Below are 27,492 nucleotides of genomic sequence, written 5' to 3'. Positions count from 1 at the left end.
TTTTTTGACAGCAGGGGTCTGTTGGTCGTCTTGGTTCAGTCATTTTGACCCAGGACACTGTTGGTCTTTTTGCACTTTCATGATTGTCTCGTTACGTCATTGCGCCAAAAATTTATCGACAATTCACCAAAAAAAAGAGAAGTGCGCAATTGTTTTGGGTTGAGATTACTCATCTACTTTTGTGGCAGTCATCTCCCTTCTTGAGGTGATGGAAAAACTCTTGTGTCCCTAACAGTGAGGGGGCCGAATTGTGGACAGATGATGGACATGACACGATCGGGACAGCATAGCATTGTATTGCGGCAATTGTGAGGCAATTGTGAGACGTGATGCAATATTGCTGTCGAGGCAAGGCTGACTTTTTGGGAGGGGGAGGGGACTTTGGGATGGTACATAGATAGTGCTATTCAGTCAAAATGTGAAGATTGATTTCCCGCCTTTGTGGCGGCCAATCCCCAAACGGTATTCTCTTGACTAACACGTACGCGTGACATGCGAGTGGTCGAGTGGTCTCCACTGTACTGTAATATGGTCAGACCATGATGCTTTTGGAATGGGGGCCAGGAAGCTAAGCTGGTGGGATTTGGGCCTGGCCTCGCTGGGTCTGATGTGGCGTCCGAGGCTGTACACGAGGCTGAGGAGTTCGATGTTTCAGGCTTTCCAGCCACCGACTCTGTGGCGGACACGCGCCACTACTGTACAAGTAGTTGGCCTCATGGAGAGAGGGAGGGGGAGGGGGAGGGGTGTTGAGGACTAATGCCTACCACATTAGGCACAAATACCCTAATGAATCCCACTTGGCCCCCATTCCTACTTAGGTAATAGGTACCAACTGACTAATTCATGGTAACGCGTAGTATTTCATGGTGTCGCATGTGTCCTCGACTCGACTCTTTGTGCCCTTGACGAGCTGAGCCTCAACTAGCCCTGGGCCCTGAGCCAGCAATGCAAAGAGAAGAGCGTCCAAAAGTCCCCCTTTGCCCCACCACAACCACCCACCGTGCCCTCCTGGGTGCCCTCCCACCTCCCCAATATGTACTTAGTACCTCGTACCTAGGTGCCACTTCGACCGTACAGGGGGATTGTTCACCAAAGTGTGTGTGCTCATTTGTACCATTTGTGCATGTGTGTTACTGTATCTAAGTACACATGTATACATGTCTGTCTTTGGTGCGGAGGCCTTACACTAGGACATTCGCCGAGAGGGATTCCTTTGCAACCCCCAGCAGACACGAGATAGTTGCGGGACGTATTGTAGATTTGTAGACCTACTCAAGTACATCGTGAGGCCAGGACGGGGTTCTGAGACACAAAGACAAAGGCAGTGCACTAGTTATATGGGATATCTTCCGTGACATTCTGTATTCCATACTTGGAATCCTGCCATGCACCGAGTATATTATTAGTTTCCTTGTTGATGTCCCAAATCGTTGTTCTGTTGCATTGGACGACAATGTAGCGTTCCCCTAACTCCATCGGGCTTGTGGAAACGGGGAACAGTCCGCTGCCACAAATGCAAAATGCAAGTGCAAATGCAAACAGGGAATAAATAGCACTGTATTAAACCCGCTCTGTCAATGAATTTTTGCTAACATCCGCTTTCGTCGTTGCCGGCCGTTTGTGGCGATGCATGCATGGTAACAAGTCCTCGCACAAGTCCTCGTGTGTCTTGTCTCCCGCAAAATCTCCGTAACCAACCCCTCTCCCCGATTTTGAGGGTGCATGAACTAGCAAGTATTGGCTTGGGGCCACGGTCATGAGAAAACAACACCACGGGCGAGTCTTGGTTGATCCATATTCCCCAGCTAGTCCGACCACCTCACCTGCTTCTGCTGTTTCGACATTTCGTTAACTTGTGTTTTTTGAGTGTTGTCTGTACCCTCAGTCATCTTATGAGCGGTCGAGAATGCCAGAGCAGGGGCAAGGTTATTTGGCGTGTTGAGGAATCTAGAGACTACAGTACAAAAACCAGTACATCCCTGCTTGGAGTCAGGCGCTTTCCCTGCTGCATATTTCTTCGGGTTCGAATGGAGTGACTTTGATTGCTCTCCTCCCTCCCCATTTGACGAGTTGAACCGCTCAAGGAGCCACCTCAGACCGGAAAGGAGACGTGTGAGCTTCTCAATGTTGCCAAAGGCTTCCAGGCGCAGTCACTCCTGCTGTCGGACGCTTCTCACTCGCTTGCTTCGAACTGCCTCTCTGCTCTATCTGCATGGACCACTCTCGGGGCACTGGTATTCTGCTCATGGCTAATGTCCCATTCAATCTGTACCCCCATGGAGTCACATCAAGGCACAATTCAGAGTATCATGACTCCGTCCTTACGAAGCGGTCGACGTTGTTGGAAAACTGCTGCCTTCGATGCATGACGTGACTTCTATGTGGCCGGTGACCTTCCAGGCCCCCAACAAATACCTCAGCATGGAGGGGGATTTTCGAACTGTTTCCATGGCTACTATTTCCACTGCATTTTGTCGCCCGTTCTGAAGCAACGAACCCGTGATCTTCGCTGCAATCCAATAGGGGAAATGCCTCGCCCCCCATAAGTCGTGTTCTACTACCAGTTCGGTGAGATTCTGAGATGGACACCTTTGGACACCTAAACCACACAAATCCCTTGGGGACTTTGGCTGTGGAATTATCGCCAAGGATCAAACTTCTGCATCGCCGTAACCGGTGGGTTTGGTCATGGATATTTCGGAGGCGGTCACGCCCTCTCGGCCTTGCGCAGTGCGTCAGCTGAGTTTGAGTTCGTGACAAATCGAGTGGCGCACGCGGAAATAGGCAGAGTCCTGTTCGAGGTATTCAGCTTGGGAATATCATTGCAAGGGACGGAATACTAGTCACAATGAGCGTCAAATGATCTCGACTGGCTTCTCTCGTGTGCAATGACGATGCCGCAGACCGACTCACAACCTGCGCCCACTTTCTGCCAGTGGCATAGATGCGTATCGCAGAGGGTCAAGCGAGGCTGTGATCGTATGTACGTGTTGACTGCAAGGGGGGGAAGGTATTGACATCCGCAGCACGGAGAATTGAGATATCGCCTGGCGTGTGCGCGAGAGAGGCGAGAGCAAGCAAAGCCAGTGCAAGGTTTTCCAGCTGTGCCCATGGCGATAATGATTTCACCGCTAGATGAACAGTGAGAAGGTGATCTCCAACAGAAACACCCCGTCAAGCTCATCCGCTGTGCCCCACTGTTGACCACCATGTCGCTGAGGGAGCCAGGGATATCGCACCTCTTATTCGTTAGTACCCATGGTTGCTCGAAAGGCTAGTGACGAGGCTGAGGGTACATATCGGCTTGGTCCTGCGCAGGCGCTATCCAAGCTGAATCAAGCGACGCGTTGGCCCAGAGCTCCACCAAATGCCCTCTCTCCTCATTCCTATGCCCTTTCGGTATGATATACCTCCTTCGTCTCTTGTAACCACCATAACGTTCAACAGGGGCATTTTCGCTTTGCCGTATCCAACAGGCCCAAGTGTCCTATACTATTCCATCCAGTATCCTTGGTGTCCAGCAGGATGCTCCACTTGTCGAGACAATGAAACACATTCGGCGATATCGGATCGTAGAGGGCCCTCGGCGTCCATTTGCCAGCCTGCCCATGCTGTTCGACTTTCTTCCGCGACAAATCCAAAGGGTAAGTTGTTGAAACTGACGATTGCGCACCGAGCTGTGAAAGTGAGAATCCCGTAGTCAACGGCGCGCTTCTAGTGCTCATTTTGCCCGTCCGGCTCAGCTGCCCCATGGCCACTCCACTTAGCTCGTAATGAACCGGAGAAGATAGATATCCGCCCCATTGACTGTCCGCGGATAATGTCCTATCTGGCCCTGCCAGCCGCACCATGACTAGAACGGAAAGCATTGCCTTCTTCGTAATCTGGGACATTCCCAATATTCCATATTGCGGGAAGAAAAGCCCTCCGCAGCCGCCTTCAGTGCGTTGTGGCGGATTTCGCTCCCTCCTCCCTGAAACGGTGATTTCTTCCGCATCTCTTCTTCTGTGCCTGGATCTCGATACGCCCAATTATGGGAACACCACATGGCGGTTGCCTTCCACAAGGGAGCGGCGTCGATATAGCGCTGCGGAAGGCCCCGAGCAAAACGTGACGGTAATCTCGATCTTGAAATCTCCGAAATGTAGCCCGAGAGTGCTTTGATGGTGTTGCTTTGCAAGCCAAAGGTCCTCTTCGTGTTCCATCTCACGTCGTAGGTATTATGCGCAGAGGCTTCCTCCAGTTGATCATAATATGTTGTGTAGAACCAAGACATCTCAAGCCCTTTCTATCTTTTGCCCAAGTGTCGGCACCACAATGAAAGTAGATCCCGTTGTCCGTGAAAATCAACAGCCTCGATGGGAGCTTCCCTTCTTGAAATGTCCAACTTCGAGATGTCCATGTTGTCTTCCCAAGGACTAGATCCAGGGACCGCTGTGCCAGCATAAATGTGCGCCCACCCACCTCAGCGGTAGTTGGAGTTATCCGAGGCGCTGCTGGATGGGATCGAGGCAACCCAGCGTCGCAATTAAAACCAGCGGCGTCCGCAATGGCCAGAACGGCCTGTTTGCAAACAATATCCATGTTGGCGATCGATGCGTTCAGTTCGTCAATGTCGTCTTGTATGATGCGTCAGGAACCTAACCCCGATAGCGCAGACCCAAACGTTTTGTCACGTCAACTGCATCCATTAAAGGCCTTCGGATACGGGTTGAGCCCTTTGTATCAATACCTTGGACTGGTTCTTGCTCCTCGGAAGGCGCAAAGTGATGCTTTGGTTGTAGTAAGAACTCACCAGGGCATCGACCGTCCGCCGGTAATGACGCCGCCGTAGCTTTCAAAGGATTCAAGGCTCCTCCAGACGTAAGAGAGGGCACAAGAGCGAACATAGAGTGATCCAACAACGACTTCGAGGATTTCCACATCAATCAGACGGAGCTTAAAGGACGATGCCACCTCATCCAAGATATCTGGCGGCAGCGTACCCTCACACTCTCCTCTATGCTCGGAGTGGCACATCTCCAGCCAACCCACGAACAAGTCAGGCCGTGCTCCTTCATCGGAAAGAAGTCGCCCACCTCTAGATTTCAACTCTTTGGGGAGATGTTCGTCGAGGCACGTCAGCTCCAACAGCTGTTCAAAGTCGTGACACATCTCATACTCTCCGAACCGCCCATGATAGCGATCGAAGATATTGGCTCGCGCAGGAAGGCAGCACCGGTTTTGTCCCTTCCGTCGAGCTTGTACATATGCCGCAGGCGGAAAGTCTCGAGTCCCCACTCCGACGGTGTCCCTTTCAAGACATGCGGCCACTCAATGCTGGAACCATTATCGCAGAATGACGTTGTATCAAAATCGAACTCATTGTCCGAAGATTCTACGTGCGGATTGCTGGAAGGAGGTGACATAGCCTCGCGTCGCCTGGTGAATTTCCTCGACCGGTGCCGCGCGATTTTCCCCGTAACTGTGGACAACAAAACAGGCGCAGGAAGCGATATGATAGAGGAGTATTGTTCCCTGAAGAGTCAAATAGTTGGGAACTTTGAGGCAGGAGATGATAGAAACATATCCCGGGCTGTATATTGAATACGAGGTTCGGATATGCAAGCGAAGGCAACCGCATCTTTTGTCACCTCTTCCTCACAACTTCAATCGAGGTCTCATCTCGGATGGCAGCTGTTGTGGGATTTCTGGGTGCTTTGAAAGTCCTTCATGGTGTACGAGAGCAAACGGTAAATCGGGCATTTTACAACTTCCACGTGACATTTACAGTTGGGTTTGCAGGTGAATGGCTGGTATCCATGATCAGCAGAGTTCGAAGCCTGAGTTCTTTTGATATCGGATTGTAAGCCGTTCGCCATGAACGCCGGTGCTATGCGATGCTGCCTCGAATTTCCTGACCTTTCTCAGACGTGTAGAAACGTACAGACTCCGGCAGCCTCGAGGTGTTTCCCACCCAAGAAGACATGTCAACTAGGATCTCTTCTTTCCACGGCCTGGGTTTGCCGCTCACCTCCGTCTGATGCTGGCTGTGTATGTAGCACCAGCCAGTACCTAACCGGTCTCAGGTTCCTCTTCCTTAGCCAGACCGTGTTCTTTAAGAAGGGTCATGATTTCGTCACCGGACCAGAGATGGTGGTATATCTTGCCATCTTTGGTCTTTCCCACGGTAGCAAACTCGACTGCACAAGCACAGGTCAGCAGTTCTTCTTTTGCTGAGAAGATGAAGTGGCACCAAAAACTCACTTTTCTCACTGCTCAATTTCGTCGAGTCCATCGTCTTGCTCAACACCTTCACCGCCATGCCACATGCCTCCTTCAAGTCGCACTCCTCCTTGTAATCTTGCTTCAACAGACTCTGCGCACTGGCATTGTTTGCACCCACACTCGTAGCCTTCCACCCACCATAGTTGCCTGAAGGATTGCTTTGGTAGAGTTGAAACTGCCGTTGAGGATCCCAGCCTGCGTAGATGAAGGAAACACCAAAAGGTCGTAAACCGCCATGTTGCGTGTATCCCTGTTTCAAGTCGCACAGGCGACGCACCAGTTGTTCGCATGGGATGTCTTCGTTATAGGTTAATAGGTATCGCTGAGCGGCTTGTCGAGCGAAGTTGATGAGGATGTTGGCGTCGGCAGTCATTCCTGCTACGGCACAGATCATATTGCTACACGAGAAAAACAAGATCAGCATGTGGCTGCGCCTTCCAGAACTCGGTGTCCTAGGCCAAGAGACATACTCGTTCAAGATATACAGCTTCTCCGCCGAAGTGTCTTGCTCCAGCAGTTTGCTTGTGACTTTCCGCTCTGCGGCCAGGACTATGCCATCTTGCGCTAGTATACCCAAAGCTGTGCCGGCATGCGAGATGGCTTCGAGAGCGTATTCGACCTGATATAATCGGCCTTCGGGGGAGAAGATGGTCGTCTGGGAAATGAGTTAGCAGCTGCATCGATTGAACAACGGGCTGTGCGTCCTCAACGCATGAAAACTTACCCTCGAATCATATCGGCGAGACATTCTGAGCGACTGGTTGCGAGCGAAAACTGGAAAGATAGCAAATGCGAGCTCAAAATGAGTAGATGCAAAGGTAGATAGAGAGAAATAGTTCAGAGGATTGAAGCAGCGAGCAGGCACGGCTCTCACGCGTCGCCCGCCTTTCAGCCAATCATATCCCTGCAATTTTCTCCAGAAACTGGCGGCCAAAGATGAGTAAAACCTGGTCGGAGGTCACGTGCGACTTGCCTTTCCTGTCACCTTTGTACCTACCTCGCTTACCCTCAACTGGGTACCCAGTACTCACCCCCTAATTCTAAACTACTTTACTACGTATACCGCCGACGAGTATCTAAAATCAGCGGCGTACTAATGAGTCCCTCTATTACGCCTTTTCGACTTTTAACTATTTTCTACCTGTCAAGGGATCCCCTGCATAGCCAACTTCGCTGAGTAATTTCTGAGCATCCCCGAATATAACTATTCACGGCCTCGGGCAGAACTGTACTCTGTTGATGGGGTGAATAGCTGTGATTTTCATACGGATTGGCATACCAGAGCCTATAGCACTGCTTGTTTGTACACAGATAGACGTTACAGCCAACTCAGAACGTGTAAACCTACCTAGGGCGCCCATTCGGTCCCGCCTGAGTTACCGCCCACCGCAACGCCCCCCTCGTGCTGTGTAAGCCCTCTGGAACCTAGGTTAGCTCAAGATGCCCGTGAGAACGCCGTTCTGGGTTCATAATTGTATATAAAATGCCCACTCCCCGCTAGTGAGCGCCAACGCTGCTCATTTCCTTGTATTGGCTCACGCATTTATGCCCCAAGCAGTGGTCGCACCGCGTACAGTCTGATATATCTGAGGCAGTGATTCTTGACCTGTCGAGTATTCGAACCAGATTCTGGACCGCCTTCCAATTTGCTCTGCCACTGCGACACTCTACATGTCCGGAATTAACACCATTCGGCTCTCCACCCGTCCATTGTGCAGGTCTTCCAAGAGACGCGGGAATTCGCTCAACGGCGCTGTTTTTACTTGAGGTTTAACCACGCCTTCTGCAATCAGCTTCAACCCATTCTTGATGTCGCATGCACTTCCGCCGAAGCTGTACAGAATGCTGAGCTGCTTCTGAAGGCTGGTGGCGTTATCAAGGCTTAGGTGCATTGCCTGGATTCCCACTACAACAATCGTCCCCCCACGTCGTACTGGATCAATGTCAGGATATGCTTGATGTCTTCATGCATGGGTAATGCCTCTGGGAAGGTGAATTGTAACTCACCAATGCTCTGGGATATGGTGAACAATTCTTCATTGCCAACAAAATCCACCACAGTATCAATGAGGATGTTCTTGGAGGCAATCAGCTCCGAAAGCGTTTCGATGCTAGTAAAGGTATTCTCGCGTTGTACGCCGAAGATGATTGCTTGATCCAATACCTCCTGCCTCTTATCCAGGACGTAAACATTTGCCCCGAGCCAAAGCGACAGTTGAAGGGCATTAAATCCCAGCCCACCAATTCCCAAGATTAACACAGTCTCGCCTTTCTTCAACTTTGCCCTGTTGACGATTGCATTGAACGGTGTCATCAAGGCATCTGTCGAGGAAGTAGCCAGAGTAGCCGGCACCCCTGTAAAATCATGGTTGGTAACCTTGTCGGTTTGAAAGCTCAAATTGCAAAGGGATCGAGTGCCTCTCACCTTGAGGGATAGGAACGGCGGCGTGGGCTTTGATTGCAACGTAAGCCGCAAAGGACCCGTCGTCCCTGAGCCCATACTGTTGGCCACGAGGACATAGCTGTGCAAGATCACGGGAGCAATCTGCACAGTCCGGGGCGGCACAACCGGGAACAGACAGAATCGCGACCATGTCTCCCTGAGGAAGCCTCACAGTCATAAATGGAAACCTAATCAATGCTCAAGATGCTCACTTACGATCTTCAGGTCGGAGGTAACTTTTCCGCCAATCTGGGCGATCTCGCCAGCGCCTTCGTGACCCTATTCAGGTACATGGGTCAGCCGGCTAGGACCTTTATCTTGACTTATACACCAACAGCCTTACCGGTGTATAACGATTGGGAAATCCCGGCCGTTTCAGGGTTGAGGCCAGCAGAGTGTAGTCGCTGTGACAAACTAAACAAGAAAAGTCAACACCCTCTCCAGAAATCTGCACTCCTCAGAGCTCGGTTGAGTCGGGCAACTTACTTCCTGCAGCGTGGACCTTAATCAAAAACCCATCCTCCGGAGCGGATGGCACGGGCACTAGGGTTTTGACCTTGGGCCAAAAGCAGTCGTTAGCAGGCCTGTTATACTCCAGAAACACATGTTCAAATACTCCCGCATTCATACAGGCTTGGTTTCTCCTGCAACCTTCTGCCATACAAACATCGTTTTTGGAATCTCAGCCATATTGTAAAGGTCCTGACACCGTTAAATTTTCAGTGGTGGAAGTAAAGGGGTATATGTTGATGCGTAGTAAGGGTTTGGATGGAATTCACTGGAAATGGCTTGTTCAAGTTGGCGAGGCGCCTGGTGTTGAATGAACAATTCCCTAGAGCGAATGTGTAATATATGGCGCAAGGACATTCGTCTTCCCAAAGTGTGCATTTTGTGAATGCGGCATCGTAGTGGGCCAGACATCTGGGGACCAACCCTCCTCAGTCGGGTCAGTCTTCCTGGGAAACTGAAGCATCTCCGTGGTATGCTCTCGTTCACTCGCAGGGTTTTTCATGCAACTGCACCAGCGCTAGAAACCGCCGACTGAGCCCGTAAAAATAAACTCAACGTATGTTCTATCTCCGAATGAGAATGTCATCCGAAACTAAACTAGTCCCTGTAGCAGAAAAAGGTAAATGGTATTCTAGCTCCCAAAACTGGTAGTCTATACCTCGGATCTAATATCTATTGCCTGTCTCCATAGACCTTGACATGAGCCGGGCCGGGCCGGGTATTGAGTCCTGACCCGGCCCGGCTCAACGGGTTTAAGCCGGCCTATGTAAAGGCCTAGTTATGAAGAATTGTGTTGATCGACCATCGTGATTTTCTGAATGCGTTGCTGTTTAAAAAACACGACTAAGGTAAGAGCGCCCCGGAGAACCTTCATGCAATCAATATGCCCGCCTGCACTAAACCCGGATGTGAATTTGAATAAGTCCCGGCCAGAATCGCATTTGTCCTACTTGAGCGAAATGACTAAAGGAAGGCTAGACTGATACGAGTGAACGAACATGTTCAGTCCGCCGTCGGAGAACTCGTAGAGAGGTATGCCGAGCAAGGCTAGCACCCATTTGACTCTAATTTTCATTTTCTTGTTGTCCTTCAACGTGTCCGCACAGCGATGTAAGAACCGAATCGAACACTGTTACTTATTCACGAGGATGAAGTGGGGATGTGGAACTTGAAGCATTAGACAGCAGGTCCCGTAAACGACGAGCTAGTGGGGGGTTCGATGGCGATGTTTGACATGTGTAGAGACTCCAGGTCGACCGCACTCTCCTAGTTGAAGTTCTGATGCTGCCAACTAGATGGGGGTGATTAGACCACGCGGCTCGAAGAACTTGTCTTGCATGGTCTAAGAATCTATGTTATGGACTGGAACAGTGTTGCTGTTGAAGACGAGAGGCGTAAATCCAGGAAAGGCTACCCCGTTCTGTATCTTTCCCTGTTGTGCCTCAGTCGGGATCACTGAGATCTGAGCTCGTCAGGTTTCTCCAAAGAAAAGATGGTAGAACCGTTTCACCGAGATTCACAGTCGTGATGGGTGCAAGCCCAACGCACCTACCGAGAGGAGCCAGTGGACGAACGCTTCGAACATCACCTTTTGGAGTTTCCCATTTTCGACTTCTAGAATATCAGGTCCCTCCTCAGGTGCAGTCTCTTCTTCAGCTTCTCGTTCGACAGCCAGATCAAAGGGGGCGTCGTCCACCACTATCTCGACTGCGGCAGCATCTGATTCTTCCTGGATTCCTTTGTCCCGGCTTGCAGTGAGCTGAATATCTTCTCCTGCCTCAGAATCTTGTACGCTGCAATTTGTCTCGTTTGAGTGTTCTTAAATAAAGCCATGTCAGAAGTCGCTCTCAAGGATTTGTGTCGCTCCTTTCAACGCATCTGTCTACTGAATTACTCCAACCTGGGTCCACTATTTATTGGGAGGGAATATCCTGACGTCAACCCAGGAAGTTGTAAGCCACACGCTACAAGGGTTTTCCTCCTCTCTTCTTCTCTTGTCCTTATTTTATAATAATCATATGGGTTGTTTAATCTGACCACAATAGTTTCTGAGGCGGTGGCGAGCTAGATTTCGACAAAGCCGCCTTATGAACGGCAAAGAGTTCGACAGCCGTCTCCTGTGAGGATCACAACGCACCTGCTTCGCACAACGTATTTACGAGGGGACTCTAATGAGCGGTTTGAATGCTGTTCATACGGGGAGACAAAAGTAGAGACTGTCGAATGGTGGACCTCGTGGAATTCATGTCTCGTCTAACGATGGTTGATATGTATGTATGTATATATCTGATCATATCGTGCACCACGCGGAATCAGCAGATATGATCGCACCACTAATTTCCGAACTCAAGTCAGAAGCGAGGAAGACTATGATATTTGCTATGCTCTCAGGAGTGGCTCTGTTACGCCCTGGAATAACGCTGAGGTCGTGAGCTCCCTTTAAAACGGCCAGAGATGCCTGATCCACCTTGGACATGTCAATAGAGTCGGTAATCGCCGTCATAACGCCTGTCCCAAGAATCAGAATAGATATTGGTATCACTTTTGAAGAACGATCGCACGAATCTTGCATGCAATGGGATCAAGGCAAAAGGTTTCTGTACTCACCTCCAGGGCAAACAGCGTTGCAGCGGATGTGGTCGTTGCGAAATCTGAAAGCAACTTGTTTAGTGGCACCGATCTGTCACAATAGCGATCAATACTGTATACGTCTTGAAGAGGAGGTTCTGCAAACCGAAAAGATTGTCGATAGGAATAACATACCAACCCGTGCTTTGCTGCCGTATATGCCACACCGGTAACCGCTCCACTCAGCCCAGCTTTACTGGAAACGTTGACAATGCTGCCGCCACCACTTTCTTTCATGATGGGTACAATCGACCTCATCAACTTCACTGGGGCAGTGAGATTGATGGCAATGTTGCGATCCCATGCGGCGTCCTCCAGTGTATCGACACTGTTATAGCTGTCCATAATCCCAGCGATGTTCAATAGCCCATCGATTCGTTTGCCAAAGGCCTGAACACATTTCTCGGCAACCTTCGCAGGTATGTTGGGCTCGGTGAGGTCGCACTGTAAGAAACTGAAGTTCTCAAGCGAGGATAGTGCCTCAGGCTCGGGCGCAATATCGCAACCAAAGACTTTTGCCCTACTGTCGAGGAGGATTTTTGCGGTTGACAGACCGATCCCTGAGGAAGCGCCGGTAACAACGAAGATCTAGACGTCTAGATAAGTCAACGCACCAAAGATGCGACGGAAAACGCAACGCTTCGGGCCTTTGGTGGAGTTGTACTACCTTGTTCGCTAACCCTTCCATTGTCCCTTTATCTGTCCTTCGAAATTAGCTAGAGTGATGACAGTCAACAGATGCGGTTATATTAAAGAGGTTGAAGTTTTTATTTGCCCTGACGCGAAAAGTTCATGAAGAACTGATATTAGGATAGAGTTGAGGAACACGGAACATGACCTATTCCTCGCATACTGGATACGGAAAGGATTACGAGGCTCCTAGTAGAACGTATGATCAATTTGCAAGAAGCTCTTCTCCTGTGCCGTGTAGTATGATTCACGATGTGCACATGGATCTGAATTATGCTGTTGGAGCTTCCTAGTGTTCGGTGCTCTGATGAAACCGACTCGAGTTCCCCATTCGAGTACTTTAGCTTACAACGTGTGTACACTTGACTCTCAAAACTAAGGGTTGAATATTTGACACGGTTATTCGAGTCAGTTTGGAGCCAATACAGCTTACTCGATAAGCTGCGTCAGGGCTATACTCCTCAGTGATGCTAGTCATCTTAAAGGGCCAGACCAGTACCCCAGTGTCCCTGCGCTAAGGTAGCGCTAACTCCGCCCACATTTACCCTTTTCAGAGGTTATACCTGTCTCGAAAGGGTTAATTTAATCACTCAAGTCCACACCGAATCTTCGGGATCCCGAGATACCGCCATCCACCATGAGGCGTCGTATCAAAAATGATGCCTTCCCAAAGGCTCTTGAAGAGCATCAAGCAAGCCTTCTACATCCGCGTATCGAAGTCGACAGAAAAAGGGAAAGGAGGGTGAACCTAGGACTTGTTTGATCAACATGTTGGAACCCAAATTCTCTTTGCCAGATCGCTCCTATATCCATGGAAAATGGGTAGAATCATCAAAGAGAGAAACCTTGACACTTTATTCTGCCCACGATGACTCTGTTGTTCTCGAAGGTTGGCCCACACGGATCAGATTTCGTCTTCCAAACGATGGTCCTTGACGGCTTTACACAGGTCTTCAATGTGCAAATGCGGCAGATGTGGATGTAGCAGTCGACTCGGCTGAAAAAGCTCTTCCGGTATGGAAGGCTATGAACACGGTAAGACGACGCTCCCCTGTCGATGGTACTGTCGGAAACTGAGCAGGTCAATAGAGCCAGAAAAGAGCGGTATTTCTTCGATTTGCCGACCTGGTCGTCGAAAGTGCAGAGAGATGTGGATATCTAGAAGCTATCGTTGTGGGCAAGCCAGCATATTTCGCTGCTCGTGAAGCCTACATGGTAGCAGAGTGGTTCAGATGTGGGAAATTCCTTCCTTTCAATGGTTTCCTCCGCATAACCGTCGATCTAACCATCACGCTCTTAGTTTATGCCGGGTTTATCGACAAGTTCGGTGGTGAATGCCACCCCGCCGATCATGAAGGTTATCTGCGAGTAAGATTAAAGTCTATTCACTATGAACTGAAGACGCGCAACTAAGCATAGAGCCTCTAGCTGGTACGTCGAGAGCCTTACGGAATCTGTGCGTCGATCAATCCATTCAATGCTCCACTTTCCACGTTTGCCTTTAAGGTAGCTCCAGCTCTCGCCGCAGGAAACGTGATGATTGCCAAAGTCAGCGAGTATAACCCGCTGAGCACATTGATAATGGGTGAATTGGCGACCAAGGCAGGATTCCCTCCAGGCGTCCTAAATGTGATAGTAGGTACAGCTGAGGCAGGAATTGCTTTGAGCCATCATATGAAGATCCAGAACATCAGCTTCACCGGAAGTGTGGCCGTCGGAAAGCAAGTGCAGCTGGCGGCAGCGAATTCTAACTTGAAGACAGTAACTCTAGAGCTCGGGGGGAAGTCACCATTCTTGGTTTTTGAAGACGCTGATCTTGAGAAAGCGATTGCGAACTCGGCCTCAAATATTCTTACGCTGAATGGACAAGGTTGCATTCTCGGCACGAGAGTCTACGTCCACGAATCTTTGGCAGAGGATTTTGTTGCAGGCATGAAAGCTAAGATGGATAAATATTGTGAGACCCTGGGAAACAACCCACTTGATATAACAACAGCTTCTATGCCGCTGGCACACCGAGCGCAGCTGCAACGAGTTCTTGATTTCCTTGAGATTGGGAAGAAGGAGGCGAGTTGCGTCCGAGGCGGGGTCCGCTTCAGCACCAAGGGTTGCTATGTAGAACCCACGATCTTCTTCAAGCCTCCACCAGATGCAGAGATTGTGCGAAAAGAGATATTTGGCCCGGTTTTGTGCATCCTCACCTTTTCTACCGAAGAGGAGGCCATCGCTGCAGCTAATGATACCGAATTTGGCTTGGGTGCATACATCTTCACCAAAAGCATAGACCGCGCGTTGCGTGTCTCTGCTCAGCTGGAGGCAGGATCAGTCTGCATCAACAACACTGCTGTTGTTCATCCAAGTGTCCCATTTGGCGGATACAAAAGTAAGCGTTGACTCCTTGAGAAATTTAGTCTCTTTTTCCCTGTTTCCATTACTAACTCGTGTCGACAGGCAGCGGAGTCGGCCGTGAGAATGGCATATCTGCACTCCATCACTTCACACAGGAGAAATCTGTTATCATCAAGTATGAGTAGTTCAGGAGCATCTAGAACAACTCAAGGAGCCAACTCGCGAGTGCGGATAGAAGCTAACCCGTGTTCAATGGCCACATTTCAGGTCGGCGACGATAAAGCTGATCCTTGGTAGTTACCAACAACTATGCTCTCAAGGTGCTAGCATCTATCAAATTGAAGTCTGGTGAACTGATTAATCATTTTGTATTGTTTCCGAAGGCTTCGTTCATCATTGGTAGGGGACAATACCGGGAAGTTTTCTTTAGTTGAGCAAAAGCGTTTCCTATTCAACCATGTTTAACAGGCACCTTTCTGTTAGGAAGAGATATTTCATCTGAGCTTCAAGGAGAAACCAGCAGCAGCAATGACAGGTTTAGGATTCGAGAAACGAATCAGGAGCTCTATGGCTGAGATTTACAACTCGGCTGGAACAAGACTAAAGTTGTCTTCACGCACAGGCGAAAGACGAATAAATTCCGAGTGTAAACAGCCCCAACTCCTAATCACTCAGAGAGAGAGAGAGAGCCGTATCGCACCGGATCGGGAACCCTGCTCATAAGTGGAGAGCTATACTAAGTCATGAATGTTAAAGCATTACTTTTTTACGAACCCTCATTGAGGGTCCGCGGAGTGTTTATTGAACCTCTACCGTCTTCTGCCTAGAAGGAAATTTGATATCTAATTGTGTGCTACCCGGTTTATCCGACGCGCCGATCTATATTCATTCGGTAAAGCGGACTCGATTGCAACTATCTGAACCATCAAAAGGCATCAATCAGATTGCCCCGGCAGAATCAATTACACGTCAATAAGACCTGAGATGGTGTCTCTGTTACACAGTGAAATGAGATGTCGGGCGGAACATCAACAGGCCAAGTCTAACAGTGTTCTAGACGCAAAAGCGCTTTGTCGTTCACGCGAGTCAGTGTATACTTGTGTCTCGGCCATATCGGCAATAAGCATTAACAGGCACAATTACGTTATGATAGCCCTTGCATCTACTAGCTAAGATCATGTCTATGGAACGATTTACAATGGCTGGAACCCGAGATTTCCAGAAGTCTCGGAGAACGGTCCGTTAACACTTCCTTGTCCAGGGGCCTTCCCGTAGGCATTCGAACTGACACGTGTGCGATCTCATAAGAAGGGGTGATGCTAATCGACTACGCTGATCGGCACCACAAGTCCAACTGACTACATACGTTCTTTGACCGATGATCTTTCATTTGGTCATTGTTCCTTCCTATTTGTACTCACCTAAGACCGAGACATGGGTGAATCGAAAGACGCAATACCTTCGGGCAATGCAGAGAAAATCGGTCCAATATGCTCAACTGAAGCCTTTCTCGTCGACTGGGAGGGGGATGACGATGCGACAAACCCGCTCAACTGGTCACGAAAAGCTAAGGCCATCATCACAATTTTGGTTTCTTGTCTCAGCTTGCTCACGTACGTTGAGACCGTCCTTCCTATCCCTCCTTCTTGCGGCCTGGGCGCTGACGAATATCTAACCCAAAAGGCCGCTCGCATCATCCATGTTGGCTCCAGGTGTACAGCAACTTGTGACCGATTTCGATATCCATTCGGAGTTCTTGATCACTCTTGTCATCTCAATCTACCTCATCGGATATGCCGTGGGTCCTCTCGTCTGCGCCCCAATGTCTGAACTATACGGTCGCCAAGTCGTTTACCACATCACGAACGTGCTCTTTACGATTTTCACCATTGCGTGTGCATTAGCACCGAACTTGAACATTCTGATCGGTTTTCGTTTCCTGGCTGGCGCGGCGGGAAGCGCACCGTTGGTCTTGGGTAGTGGGGTTATTACAGACATCTACCCGAGGGAAAGGAGAGGATCAAAGTTGTCCACTTTCGCTATGGGTCCGTTGCTGGGCCCAGTAATTGGTAGGTACCAGCAACGCCGAGGCTGCATGATGAACAAGGCTAAGTATCGCAGACCCTATAGCAGGCGCATTTCTGTGTCAGAAAATGAGATGGCGCTGGGTTTTCTGGGTTCTTACCATTGCCGTACGCTCATGTGCTGAATCTGTACAGAGCCGATTTCATGCTGATCTGTATCAGGCTGGTGTCATGACCTTGTTGTGTTTCGCCTTCCTCAAAGAGACATACGCGCCCGTGCTGCTTGAACGCAAAGCGGCTAGACTCAGGAAAACTAGTGGGGATAGTTGATATGCTCCAATAGCGGGCCCCAAAGGCAATTCTCGACAAGCTCTCTGGTCAGCGCTGATCCGGCCCACGAAGATGTTTTTTCTGTCCCCCATCGTACCTCTCTTTTGCGTAGGAAATCTAGATCCTGGTGTACTTTCTGGCTTGAGCTGACGGGGTTAGATCTATATCGGTATCGTCTACGGCTACATGTATATCCTTTTCACCACATTCACCGAGGTCTATGAACACGTGTACAACTTCAGCGCTGGCATTGCTGGCGTTCCGTTCATAGGCATTGGCCTCGGAATGTTCGGTGGTCTCTGGGTATTCAGCGCGACCAGTGACAGACTTATCAGGAGAGAGATGGGCAAAGGTAACGTTCCTCAGCCAGAAGTGCGCCTACAGGGTATGCTTCCGGCTGCCATTTGCATTCCAATAGGGCTCTTTTGGTATGGTTGGAGTGCAGAAAAAGGAGTTCATTGGATTATGCCGATCCTTGGGACGGTGTGGATTGGGTATGGGATCATCGGAATTTTCGTAAGCGAAGAAAAGAACCCTTGCCTTGGTCACACAGGGCAAGGAAATGCTGATAGAAGAGTCCAGATAGCTGCTCAGGCCTACCTCATCGATTGCTACCCTCGATACGCTGCCTCGGTCGCTGGCGTGATCACTGTGGTGAGGTCGGCTCTGGGCGCATTTTTACCACTAGCAGGTCGACCGCTTTATGCAAAGTTGGGCCTTGGATGGGGAAACTCAGCGCTTGGGTTTGTCGCATTGGCCATGGTTCCATTACCACTCGCACTTGTACATATCGGCGAGCGACTACGAACCAGTCCCAGATTTCAAATTAGTCTTTGAGTCGTAGAGAAATCGTCAAGAATGCTTACACCATCTAAGAGTTTAAGCCGCTCGAGACCACAAGCGGAGAATTTGTACGTCTGCAATGAATCTTCGGCCAACAGTCTGGCTTGTGAAGCGGTGGTATCGTATCGTCGAGATTCGCAACAATTGGTAGGATGGGCGAATGACATTACCACTTCAGGTAGACTACTTCAATCTTCAGTCCTCTGTCAAGTCAATGCTCATTGGGACATCTACGTGGATAACTGTAAACCCTGTCATGGATGTGTTCTCAGATTTCGCCGCAGCGCTTTCAAGGGGTTGACCAGACTGGTAGGCAGTTTCGAGATGTTATGTTCTCCTCAACCAACATGAACGTTTCCGCCACTGCAGACATCGGACTGATTAGCAGACCTACACCGCTGTTAGGAATTGCCATCTTCTTCTGCTGTAGATAGGATTGATGTGAGGTTTGGCCTATCCCTATTTCTCCCCAGGAACATCGGCTGCTTCTGAGCTTCATTAATCTCGATCTCTGGCTGAATGACACTGGGGCCTCACCATAATCTACTGCGCAATGATCGCGGTCAAGATGAGACCATACCTCAGATTAATTTCTTCAGCTAATTCTAGCAACTATTCGATGTTGTAAGGGGCATCCTCATCATTTCTGATGTAATCAACGGGAATGTTACCCGTCTCCATGTTCTCCCACTCATTAACTGTCCAGCCGTTTCCCATGAACTGGAACACATTCCCGGGATCTTTGTACACGACATCATAGTGTTCGAGCCTCGGATGCTTCAGGAATTTCATCAGACTCTGCATACTGCCAGACCAAATATACACTCTTCCATCCCGCTTGTTATCCTGGCGTGGTCGTTAGTGTGATCTTCTCTCGCGCAACCGCAGTTTTGAAACATACCTTGTACCAGCTTTTGCAGTCCTCGGCCCAGACGGAGTGTTTCCTGTGCCATGCATCCATGTATTCATTGAGCTGGAAGGTCAAATCCTCTCGGGGTTGGACGAACTTGATGCCATCTTCTTGGATCTTCTTCACCATCTGAATGATATACTCCACTTGAACCTCATGAGTAGGAAGCGAGCACCCTTGACCCCAGTTACCGCGCGGACCATTGACGATGAAGTAATTCGGGAAATGTGGGACGGAGATCGATCCATAGACATTGGGTTCATAGTCTTGCATGACACGTCCCCCCAGGCCAACAATGTTGAACCATGGGAGGAACTGGACTTGAAATCCAGTAGCGCAGATCAAGATATCCACGTTGTGTGTCGCTCCGTCGGCAGTCACAATTCCCTCCGGAATGACTTTGACAATGGCGCTGTACACCGGCGAGACGTTCTTCTGTAAGAGGGCTTGTAGGTATCCCTCTCCGGGTGTGATCCGACGACAGCCAGGGCTCCACTGCGGAATGATCCTTTGCTTTAACTCCTCGTTGTCGCCGAGAAGATGCTCCATATACATCTTCATGCCTGCTTTGGCCTGTAGGTTTTGTTCACTGCCGCGAAAGAACAAGCGAAAACCACTGGCCATGTGGCGTTCAATCTTGCGTCTGTACTGGAGGAGATACTCGGGATCATCTCGAAATTTCTGCTTTTCCGTCTCGGTGTAACGGTGCGCTGAAGGGCCACCTGGCTCCATGGCTTCAGGATCCGCCTCCTTGTTTGAGAGAGTGATCCCAGTCGGTGCAACGTAGTATTGGTTCCGAATAAACACGGTCACATGCTCAGCGCCGGGCTGGACTTCGGGCAAGATTTGGATCGAGCTTGATCCGGTGCCAATCAGAGCAACCCTTTTGCCCTTCCAATCTATGTTTGGATCCCAGTCGGCGGAGTGAGCCAGGGTCCCCTTGAAGTCATGTAGACCGTCGATATCGGGCCATTTCCACCTATTGACGACGCCTGCGCCATTCACCAGAACGTTGCAGCTGTCGGTGAACAAACCGCCGTCGGCTTTCTGCAGATTGACATGCCATTTGCCTTGCTCCTCGCTCCACGTGACCTGCTTGACTTCGGTGTTGAACACCACGTAACTTTCAACATCGTACTTTTTGGCGAAGCGGACGAAATAGTCCTGGATCTCGCCGGCATAGCTGTAGAACCCACTCCATTCTGTGTTGGGTTCGAAAGGATAGGTATAGTTGTGTGCCGGCACATCGCAGGCGCAGCCGGGATATCGATTCTCATACCACGTGCCTCCGATGACGCTGTTTTTCTCGTAGCAGATGAGTTCGTAGTTCTTCAAAAACTTCCGGGCTTTGTGAGCGAACAACAAGCCAGAAGCACCAGCACCAATGTGAATGATCTTTACCGGTGCAGGAGCCCCGTGGGGATGGTCTGGGACCTGCTCAGCTGTGTATTTGGGTGCAGTCAAGAGAGGCATGTTGGTAGCGATGAATGGTTGTTGAAACGATGGGAGATGTTGCAATGGATTCAGCGCGTTCTCGCAAACTTTATGTATTTTCGTCTTGTTCGCTAGAATGGAGCCTTGTATTTCTAGACTGCCGATGCAATGTTCTCTAATGCAATATTCTAATGTGCATTATTTTCCATTGCATCCTTTTCCGGTAGTCTACCATTCCCCGGTGCATTCTTCTCCGATGCACAATGCCACTGCAGTCAACACAAGCACGAAAGACACATTTCTAGACCTGTGGGGCTGCCCATAGTGGAGCGCACTATTCTGAAAGGCCATAGGCATACGAAAAATACGAAAATTAGTGGAGATTCTCCCTCTCCGGATTTTTGGAGCTCCAAGTGTCGTTTGTCACATGCTCTCAAAGTAAATCATCAGTTTCGGACCCGAGCCCTCGCCGAGCTAGACCAAGATTTCAGGCCATCTTCTTATTAACCTCCCCTGCGGCGTAAGCATGGCGAGTCAGTTGAGTGTCCGCAAACTGCCGGTGTGATCAGAGGGGCCATTTGACAAAGTTTCGAAAGATCATCTAGCTATCCTCGTGTGTCAAAGCACTCCGTGGCATGCTCTCCGGTCTGTGAACATCGGGGGGGCGATGAAGCACCAAAGGCTGGCGAGGCCGTGCCACCATGCTCCCGTGGGTCTCGTGCAAGGAAGGGGACCATAACCTCTGCGGACATTATTATCGTGTGCTATGTACTTACGCTCATGCTAGTTTTCTCTGCCAAGGTCCATTGGGAAGACAGTTGAGCAGTTTTTCAGTGAACCGAATGTTTCAACGAAGATTTTTTTGGTGACGCTTCTCTGTTCCATAGACAGAGCCCGCAGAACACGGCGTCCCAGTGAATGCGTTCACATGCCCGACAAGCCATTTGTCAGCCACGGTGTCCAGCTCACAGATCTACGAGCCTTATGGTGGGAACGATTCACAACCCCGAGCAGCAGTTGAGGATTCTATCGATAACCCAACAATAAATCCGATCGAGTAAGCTCCCACGCCAACATCGAGCAGTAAAGCGGTCGCAAGAATGACCTCCTTACAAAATGTTGCCTTCGTTCTCGTCCCAGGGGGGTTTTCGGGGCCGGAATGCTATGGAAAGGTGGTGGACATATTGCACGCAACTGGAGGGGAGGTCCACGCTTTGCGTAACCCTTCTGTGCCTGTCGAGAAAACAGATTCATCCAAGCTGCACACTATGCATGACGATGCACGGCAGGTAGCCAGAGCAATCGAGGCGGCGACCGGTCGCGGCAAAGACGTCGTGGTGGTGATGCATTCGTATAGCGGATTCCCTGGCACCGAAGCTGTCAAAGGTCAGGACAAGACAAGCAGGGCGGCACAAGGTCAAGAAGGAGGAGTGGTCGCATTGGTCTACATTGCCAGCGTGATCCCAAGTATGGGAATGAGCATGCACAGCTTCACGATGGCGGAAAGGCTACCGACGATTCTGGGTAATTTAGTCAGATCGAACCTAGCTGTGGGCTATGTCTCCAACGCGTTCTTGTCAGCCTTGACAACGACGGCACTATACGTCACCGGACAGGCAAGTGATGAATCCCCTCCTCATCCTCTTAGAACCATATTCTTATGTTGACAGGGTGGCTGGATCGCTCCAGCTGCAGCTGGTTCGCCGACCAAAATCTTCTCTGACCTCCCAGTGGACGAAGCATCGAAGTATTTCGACACATTGCGGCCACAGGCTGCCGCAACATTTGCTGGACGAGTCACTTTTCCTGCATGGAAGACTGTCCCGGTAACCTATATATGTGCTGCAAAGGACGAAATCATTCCACCACATGCGCAACGGAAAATGGTGGGTCGTTTACGGAGACAAGGAATTCGGATAAACGAGGTTGAGCTTCCAACAGGGCATTTACCGACCCTGAGCATGCCGGAGGCTATTGCAAAGGCTATTGTCGATGCGGCAGGGCAAGCAAACACCTCCTAGATTTGTGACGGTACTAAGATCTCCAACAGCTGGTCAGATTCAGGAGACCTTTTCTGTTCACAGAGAGATCTGGGTTTGAACGGCCAGAAACGCTCTCAGGGAGAACCCAGATAGACAGGAGTAGACATGCAATTCACGGCAAGTAGCGAGTTCAACAAGTTTGCATGAAAAGGCCATTGAATGCCATTGTGCACTTGATTGCACTAAACCTACTTGAGAAGCATAACAGGCGCATTGTTGTCCTCCTGCCATTCTGCCCGAGCGTATTCGCACATTAGCAGAACTATGCACTCCGGGATCTAGGGCGAGCAATACCAAAAAGAAACCGGCGAGTCTCCCAGACATTTTGCCTGATTCCCCGATATGAACTTATCAAAGTACACAATTCGGACTGGCAGTAGTAGATTAGCGCTATCGTGGCTGCAGGGTCGGCAAGCGACCGACTGTTGTGGAACGTAGGATTCTGTGTAAGTGCATCTATTGCCTAGATTCCTGCGTATTGCTTGTCTTGCTTCTCTCGCACTTTTGCGAGTTCCTTCTCCTCTATTTACAATCTTGCCTACCGAGTACAATCAAGAGCATTCCCCCAAAGTCCAAGAGGTGGCTGGTAGTCTCCTGTCATTGCTGGTGGCGTTCGCCCTACGGAGCTTTCCTAGGCTAGTTGCTGCTCCTCCATGGATGCAGTTTGGAATTCTTTCCTGCTTCGACCAGCGCCGTCGATCCTCCCCGGACGAAAATTACACTGATCGCAAGCTCATATGCGGAGAGAGGACGCCCGGTAGGCCTCCTCAACAGTAAGCGGCAAGTGACTCCAAATATGCCTTTTCCCACTGAGGATATGTTTCGAAAAAATGGGCTTTCAGCCTCCACCTTCTCATATTGCGAACGGCTTCGCCAAATGTTTCCCATTTCCTATCTTCTGCCACGCTTGGGGGGTGAAAGTCAAGCTCCAAACAGGTTCCAATAGCAAAAGCTACCTCATGCAATCGCTGCGGATGCATTTGCCAAAATGCAATGAATTCGTCACGGAGCCGTGGCCTAGATAGTGATACGTGAGCTCGAAGCGTCACAGCTAGCTGCGGCCAACAATACATACCATGCTATGAAATCTATGATGATAGGGTGTGGGACACCTTTCTGCAGCGCCGTTGGGTGATACCAAACCGGAAGCTTCTGGAGCGCCTCCGCAGTTTGCAGCACCTGCCACTGAAGTGCAAGGTGCATCATGTAGAAGACGCCGGCGGATGTTGCATCACGTCGACATCGAAGCCAAGTCCTCATGATCCGTTTCAAGCCAGTTGCCAGGAGATTTGACAAATGCTCTGAAACACCGTTTCGAGGTACAGAGCTGGCGTTGGAAAGATCCTCTTTTACCCACATCAACATGTTGTACAATGGCGCATCTTGTGGTAATGGAGGGTTGAGTAAGCAGGATTGAATCGTTTGAGTCCTTTTGTCTTGCTTGCAATTTGAATGCGACACACCAGCGTCAGATGCGATTGGTGCTCTGCCCGGCATGCGGACTTCCTCGTGGATATTCTCAAACGAGTATGTGAAGGCTGTGTCGGGCACGAACTGACCACTTTCATAGAAACCAGGCTGCATCGTAACTGCAAGTTCCGGGGATTCATTGTCTTTGGCGAAAGGAACACATTCCTGAGATTGGACGCCAGTTGGGACACTTCCGTTCGGATTTCCGGCCGGATAATTTTGCAGCTGAGAATAACAGTCTTCGAACATGATATCTGCGGGTAGATCCCAAGTGGATTGTTCGAAGCCAGGTACGTCTTCCGTGGCTGAGGCTCGCATGCTGTGAGGATTAATACATGGGGCCGAAGCAAGCCCCATGTTGTGTAAATCCTGTGTAGATCCAAAGGAACGCGAAGCCACCTGTGTGGTAACATTGACCGAGTTGGAGCAGGGCGAATCACCGACCAGGCCCACTGAGACGCAGAACTCATCGTCGATAGCTTGCTCATTCCGGATATCATCGCGATGGGCGTCATTAGTAGCACATGAATCTGGTTGTGCTGGAATGATCGTACTCTCTGTCGGACTGAGCGACGAGTGAGAGCCTCGAACCCATCGAATTGAGCCTTCTCGGCTGTTGTCGCAGCTGTTGCGGGCCAGAACAAGCGACTCTACACTGGAGGCGAAGGAGCGAAGTGATTCGAGCTTGAACTGTAAGTAATGGTGTGGACGGAGAGGGATTCGATTCTCAACAAACCTCGCGGCGAAGTGCTTCATTTTCTTGCAAAAGGATTTGGACCTGTTTTGAGGTGTGTGTTGTCTTCAGAAACTCGACTTCTGCCCGCAACTCCTCTAGTTGTAGTTTTTGACGCTTTCGATGGGCTTGTTGAGCGACACGGTCCGTCGCTCGCTTCTTATCTCTTCTGTTGTCCGGGATGCCCGTCCCTAATTCATTGCCTGCCGTCTTGGGCATTGCGAGAACTAAATGTTGGGTGTCTTGTTGTCTTCTGGCTGTGCAGTTTCCGCCTCTACAGGGACGTTGGCGGGAGTCGCGTGCACATGTGGACTTGTTACAGAGCCAGATTGTCGTCAACTGGCGGTGGTGGCGGCGGTGGCAGCGAAGGGGTGAGGTGGTTGAGGAGACCCCAGAAATAGGGTGTTGCGGGGGCGTATTAGCTGTGGTGGTATCATGGGGAGTACAAATCTTAACTGGAAATGAAGTAAGGCGCAGCTTGGGCACCCATAGCCGTGGGCGGGATCACCATCCAACCGCAGACATTCTCACAATCTCTGCTGCATAATTGCATACAAGTATATGCTTAGCGCACGGGAAGTGTCGCCTAAACGCCAATAAGCCGAGGCAGAGGGCGGGCCGTCAGACCCATGAATTTGGACGCCACACACCCCAGCCCCCCTTCCCCATGGAGAAAGTGGAAGCAAATGAAGTATTGATACGAATTACTGCGATGAGGCAAAGTGAACTAAACATATCAATGACAGAGATAAAGCCTTTTGGTATCTGAGCTCGAAGCTATTCATCATCACGGCCCGTATCGGTCAAAGTAGTCTTGTATATCTTCCATTCGAGAACGTGGTATGGCCAGGCACACCCGGTTCGTGTCGATGGTAGGGATACGAGCTTAGCATGACTGTCCTGAAAATGTGGCAATATGAAGCCCCAGCATTGATATCTCCATACAGCTCTCCATCGTCTCAAGCATTGACAGGAGGCAACGTCCTCCAGTGCTTTGCTGATGAACTGAGGATCTTGTCCCCTCACTCAATGTTCGCACCATCTTTGGTGCTCTCATTTGGGCCTCGTTCTTTCACGGCACTGACGACCTCTATCGTCATTTGCTTCCGCGTTGACTTGAGAAAGCATGCAAGCGCGATTGAGACGAGTCCGAATGGAAGGTTTGCCCACCATACATAGCGGAAGCTGTCCGCATATGCATGATGGATGGCTCTGGTTGCCGCACTGATAGACGCCAAAGTAACCCCCGGAACCTGCAAAATGACTGACTCTTCTCCAGTCAGCATCGCTTCGAGTAGGGGCACGACACTGGTAGGCGGCAATTGCGCCGCCAACACGGCCTTGGTGAACATCGAGACGAGACGTTCTTTGACCTTGGACTGAAGCACTTGTGCGAACATGACGAGACCAACTGCCCCACCAAGTGATCGGATCGAGGTGGCCAAAGCGACCGCGTGGCCGATGTATCTGTTGGGTGCAGCCAAGGTCACAATCAACACGACACAAGTGCCCAAAGCTCCTACTCCCATGGCAATCGCTACTTCTGGGACAAAGAAAGCCGCATGATTCATGCCTGGCTGAATTACCGACAGCAGTGCTTGAGCGGCGACCATGACCGACATTGAAAAAATAGTGAGCCATTTTGCTTCCCTTGTCTTGTACAGAAAGTATCCTCCCGCCACAGCCGCGGTCATGGCGCCGGCGGAGAAGGGCAATTGGTGCAGAGTTGCTGTCCAAATACTTTGCACAAAGCCTTCATTGATGAGCAGCTGAAGGAAAAAGGTGTTTGCGGTGAACATTGAGGCGCCCTCAATGAAGTGCATAGCGAGTGCCAGTGCATAGTTTCGGTGCTGGAAGAGCTCTCGACGGAACAGGCCCAGGCTCTCGGGGACGAATTTCCATTCCCACACGGCAAAGGCGACCAGAAGGAAGATGCCAACAATGAGAAGGGCCAGAACTTTAGCAGAATCCCAAGGGGCGGTGTTGCCACCCATTGCGAGACCCAGAAGCGTCATGACGAGACCAGATGCACCGAGGACTAAACCGGGCCAATCGACGTGTTTGATTTTCTGCAGGGTTGTGTAGCCTTCCGGATTGGGTCGCTCGCCTGGGTGGTAGAAGAAAAAGACCAACACCAGACTAAGAAACCAAAGCCCAGCGTTCATGTATAACGCAGGTCTCCAACCTTCATGAATGCCGCCAACATTTTCTTTCTGCATAGCGGCACTCCCCACGCCACCAGCGCTGGAGATTATGCCGCTCATGGCGCCGGCAATAGCAATTATAGGTCCACGATTGACTTTGGGTACCATTTCGGCCAGCATAGGGACGGCCAAATAACTGAGCCCCAAAGCCACACCACTGATTGCATTGCCCCCGATAGCCATTGCCGTGCTCGTAGCTCTGGAAGCAACGAGGCAGCCTGCAATGCCAATGCTATTCGCAGCAATCATGAAATATCGCCGACCAAGAAGATCAGAGAAGTTTCCGACGAAGAGAGTAAGCACACAAGCGGCCACCGAGGCTGAAGTTACGACCCAAGTCGCAAGGCCTGCTTGGTCCGGCCAAAGTCTTTGGAGGTCTATTACTGAGAATGCTGGAACAATTTGTGCCCAAGCGCCGGCCGTGTAGGTGAAATAGAGGGCAGCCAAGTTGGCATACACTGTGAAGGTCCATTTGAATTTGGGCTCTGGCTCTGTGTCTGGCTCGTCGACATGACGGTATTCAACTTCTTCAAGTTTGATAGTTTCGTTCTTTTCAGCCCCTGCTTGGACTTCGATGTTGTCTCTGGCAACGTCCGCACTCATGGTGTGAGCTGC

General features: G+C 50.3%; 9 protein-coding genes across 9 annotated transcripts; 3 read left to right on the top strand and 6 right to left on the bottom strand.

Moving 5' to 3' along the window:
* Window positions 1-6,054: 6,054 nt before the first annotated feature.
* On the bottom strand, window positions 6,055-7,015 carry A1O5_03718 (proteasome subunit alpha type-4; the record flags this gene model as incomplete). Its single annotated transcript, XM_007744329.1, has 4 exons — window positions 6,055-6,182; window positions 6,247-6,665; window positions 6,738-6,922; window positions 6,992-7,015. The coding sequence occupies 4 exons, from the start codon at window positions 7,013-7,015 to the stop codon at window positions 6,055-6,057; spliced, it is 756 nt and encodes a 251-aa protein (XP_007742519.1).
* A 919-nt stretch (window positions 7,016-7,934) lies between these two features.
* A1O5_03717 (uncharacterized protein) lies at window positions 7,935-8,767 on the bottom strand (the record flags this gene model as incomplete). Its single annotated transcript, XM_007744328.1, has 2 exons — window positions 7,935-8,200; window positions 8,275-8,767. 2 exons carry the CDS (start codon window positions 8,765-8,767, stop codon window positions 7,935-7,937), a joined length of 759 nt encoding a protein of 252 aa, XP_007742518.1.
* Window positions 8,768-11,510: 2,743 nt separating this feature from the next.
* A1O5_03716 (uncharacterized protein) lies at window positions 11,511-12,536 on the bottom strand (the record flags this gene model as incomplete). Its single annotated transcript, XM_007744327.1, has 4 exons — window positions 11,511-11,728; window positions 11,828-11,900; window positions 11,984-12,436; window positions 12,516-12,536. 4 exons carry the CDS (start codon window positions 12,534-12,536, stop codon window positions 11,511-11,513), a joined length of 765 nt encoding a protein of 254 aa, XP_007742517.1.
* A 770-nt stretch (window positions 12,537-13,306) lies between these two features.
* Window positions 13,307-15,072, top strand: A1O5_03715 (uncharacterized protein; the record flags this gene model as incomplete). Its single annotated transcript, XM_007744326.1, has 6 exons — window positions 13,307-13,427; window positions 13,488-13,573; window positions 13,628-13,772; window positions 13,839-13,906; window positions 13,967-14,921; window positions 14,990-15,072. The coding sequence occupies 6 exons, from the start codon at window positions 13,307-13,309 to the stop codon at window positions 15,070-15,072; spliced, it is 1,458 nt and encodes a 485-aa protein (XP_007742516.1).
* A 1,249-nt stretch (window positions 15,073-16,321) lies between these two features.
* On the top strand, window positions 16,322-18,078 carry A1O5_03714 (uncharacterized protein; the record flags this gene model as incomplete). Its single annotated transcript, XM_007744325.1, has 7 exons — window positions 16,322-16,500; window positions 16,571-16,956; window positions 17,009-17,079; window positions 17,134-17,236; window positions 17,267-17,349; window positions 17,401-17,757; window positions 17,824-18,078. 7 exons carry the CDS (start codon window positions 16,322-16,324, stop codon window positions 18,076-18,078), a joined length of 1,434 nt encoding a protein of 477 aa, XP_007742515.1.
* Window positions 18,079-18,696: 618 nt separating this feature from the next.
* Window positions 18,697-20,467, bottom strand: A1O5_03713 (uncharacterized protein; the record flags this gene model as incomplete). Its single annotated transcript, XM_007744324.1, has 2 exons — window positions 18,697-18,930; window positions 18,986-20,467. The coding sequence occupies 2 exons, from the start codon at window positions 20,465-20,467 to the stop codon at window positions 18,697-18,699; spliced, it is 1,716 nt and encodes a 571-aa protein (XP_007742514.1).
* A 1,061-nt stretch (window positions 20,468-21,528) lies between these two features.
* A1O5_03712 (uncharacterized protein) lies at window positions 21,529-22,449 on the top strand (the record flags this gene model as incomplete). The annotated part of the gene is made up of 2 exons (XM_007744323.1): window positions 21,529-22,090; window positions 22,160-22,449. 2 exons carry the CDS (start codon window positions 21,529-21,531, stop codon window positions 22,447-22,449), a joined length of 852 nt encoding a protein of 283 aa, XP_007742513.1.
* A 1,038-nt stretch (window positions 22,450-23,487) lies between these two features.
* Window positions 23,488-24,892, bottom strand: A1O5_03711 (uncharacterized protein; the record flags this gene model as incomplete). Its single annotated transcript, XM_007744322.1, has 2 exons — window positions 23,488-24,624; window positions 24,677-24,892. The coding sequence occupies 2 exons, from the start codon at window positions 24,890-24,892 to the stop codon at window positions 23,488-23,490; spliced, it is 1,353 nt and encodes a 450-aa protein (XP_007742512.1).
* Window positions 24,893-25,695: 803 nt separating this feature from the next.
* Window positions 25,696-27,480, bottom strand: A1O5_03710 (uncharacterized protein; the record flags this gene model as incomplete). Its single annotated transcript, XM_007744321.1, has 1 exon — window positions 25,696-27,480. One exon carries the CDS (start codon window positions 27,478-27,480, stop codon window positions 25,696-25,698), a length of 1,785 nt encoding a protein of 594 aa, XP_007742511.1.
* Window positions 27,481-27,492: the final 12 nt, after the last annotated feature.

Source organism: Cladophialophora psammophila, assembly GCF_000585535.1.
Source record: "Cladophialophora psammophila CBS 110553 chromosome Unknown aczJe-supercont1.5, whole genome shotgun sequence".
NCBI lineage: Eukaryota > Fungi > Ascomycota > Eurotiomycetes > Chaetothyriales > Herpotrichiellaceae > Cladophialophora > Cladophialophora psammophila.
This window is presented reverse-complemented; position numbering and strand designations above follow the sequence as displayed.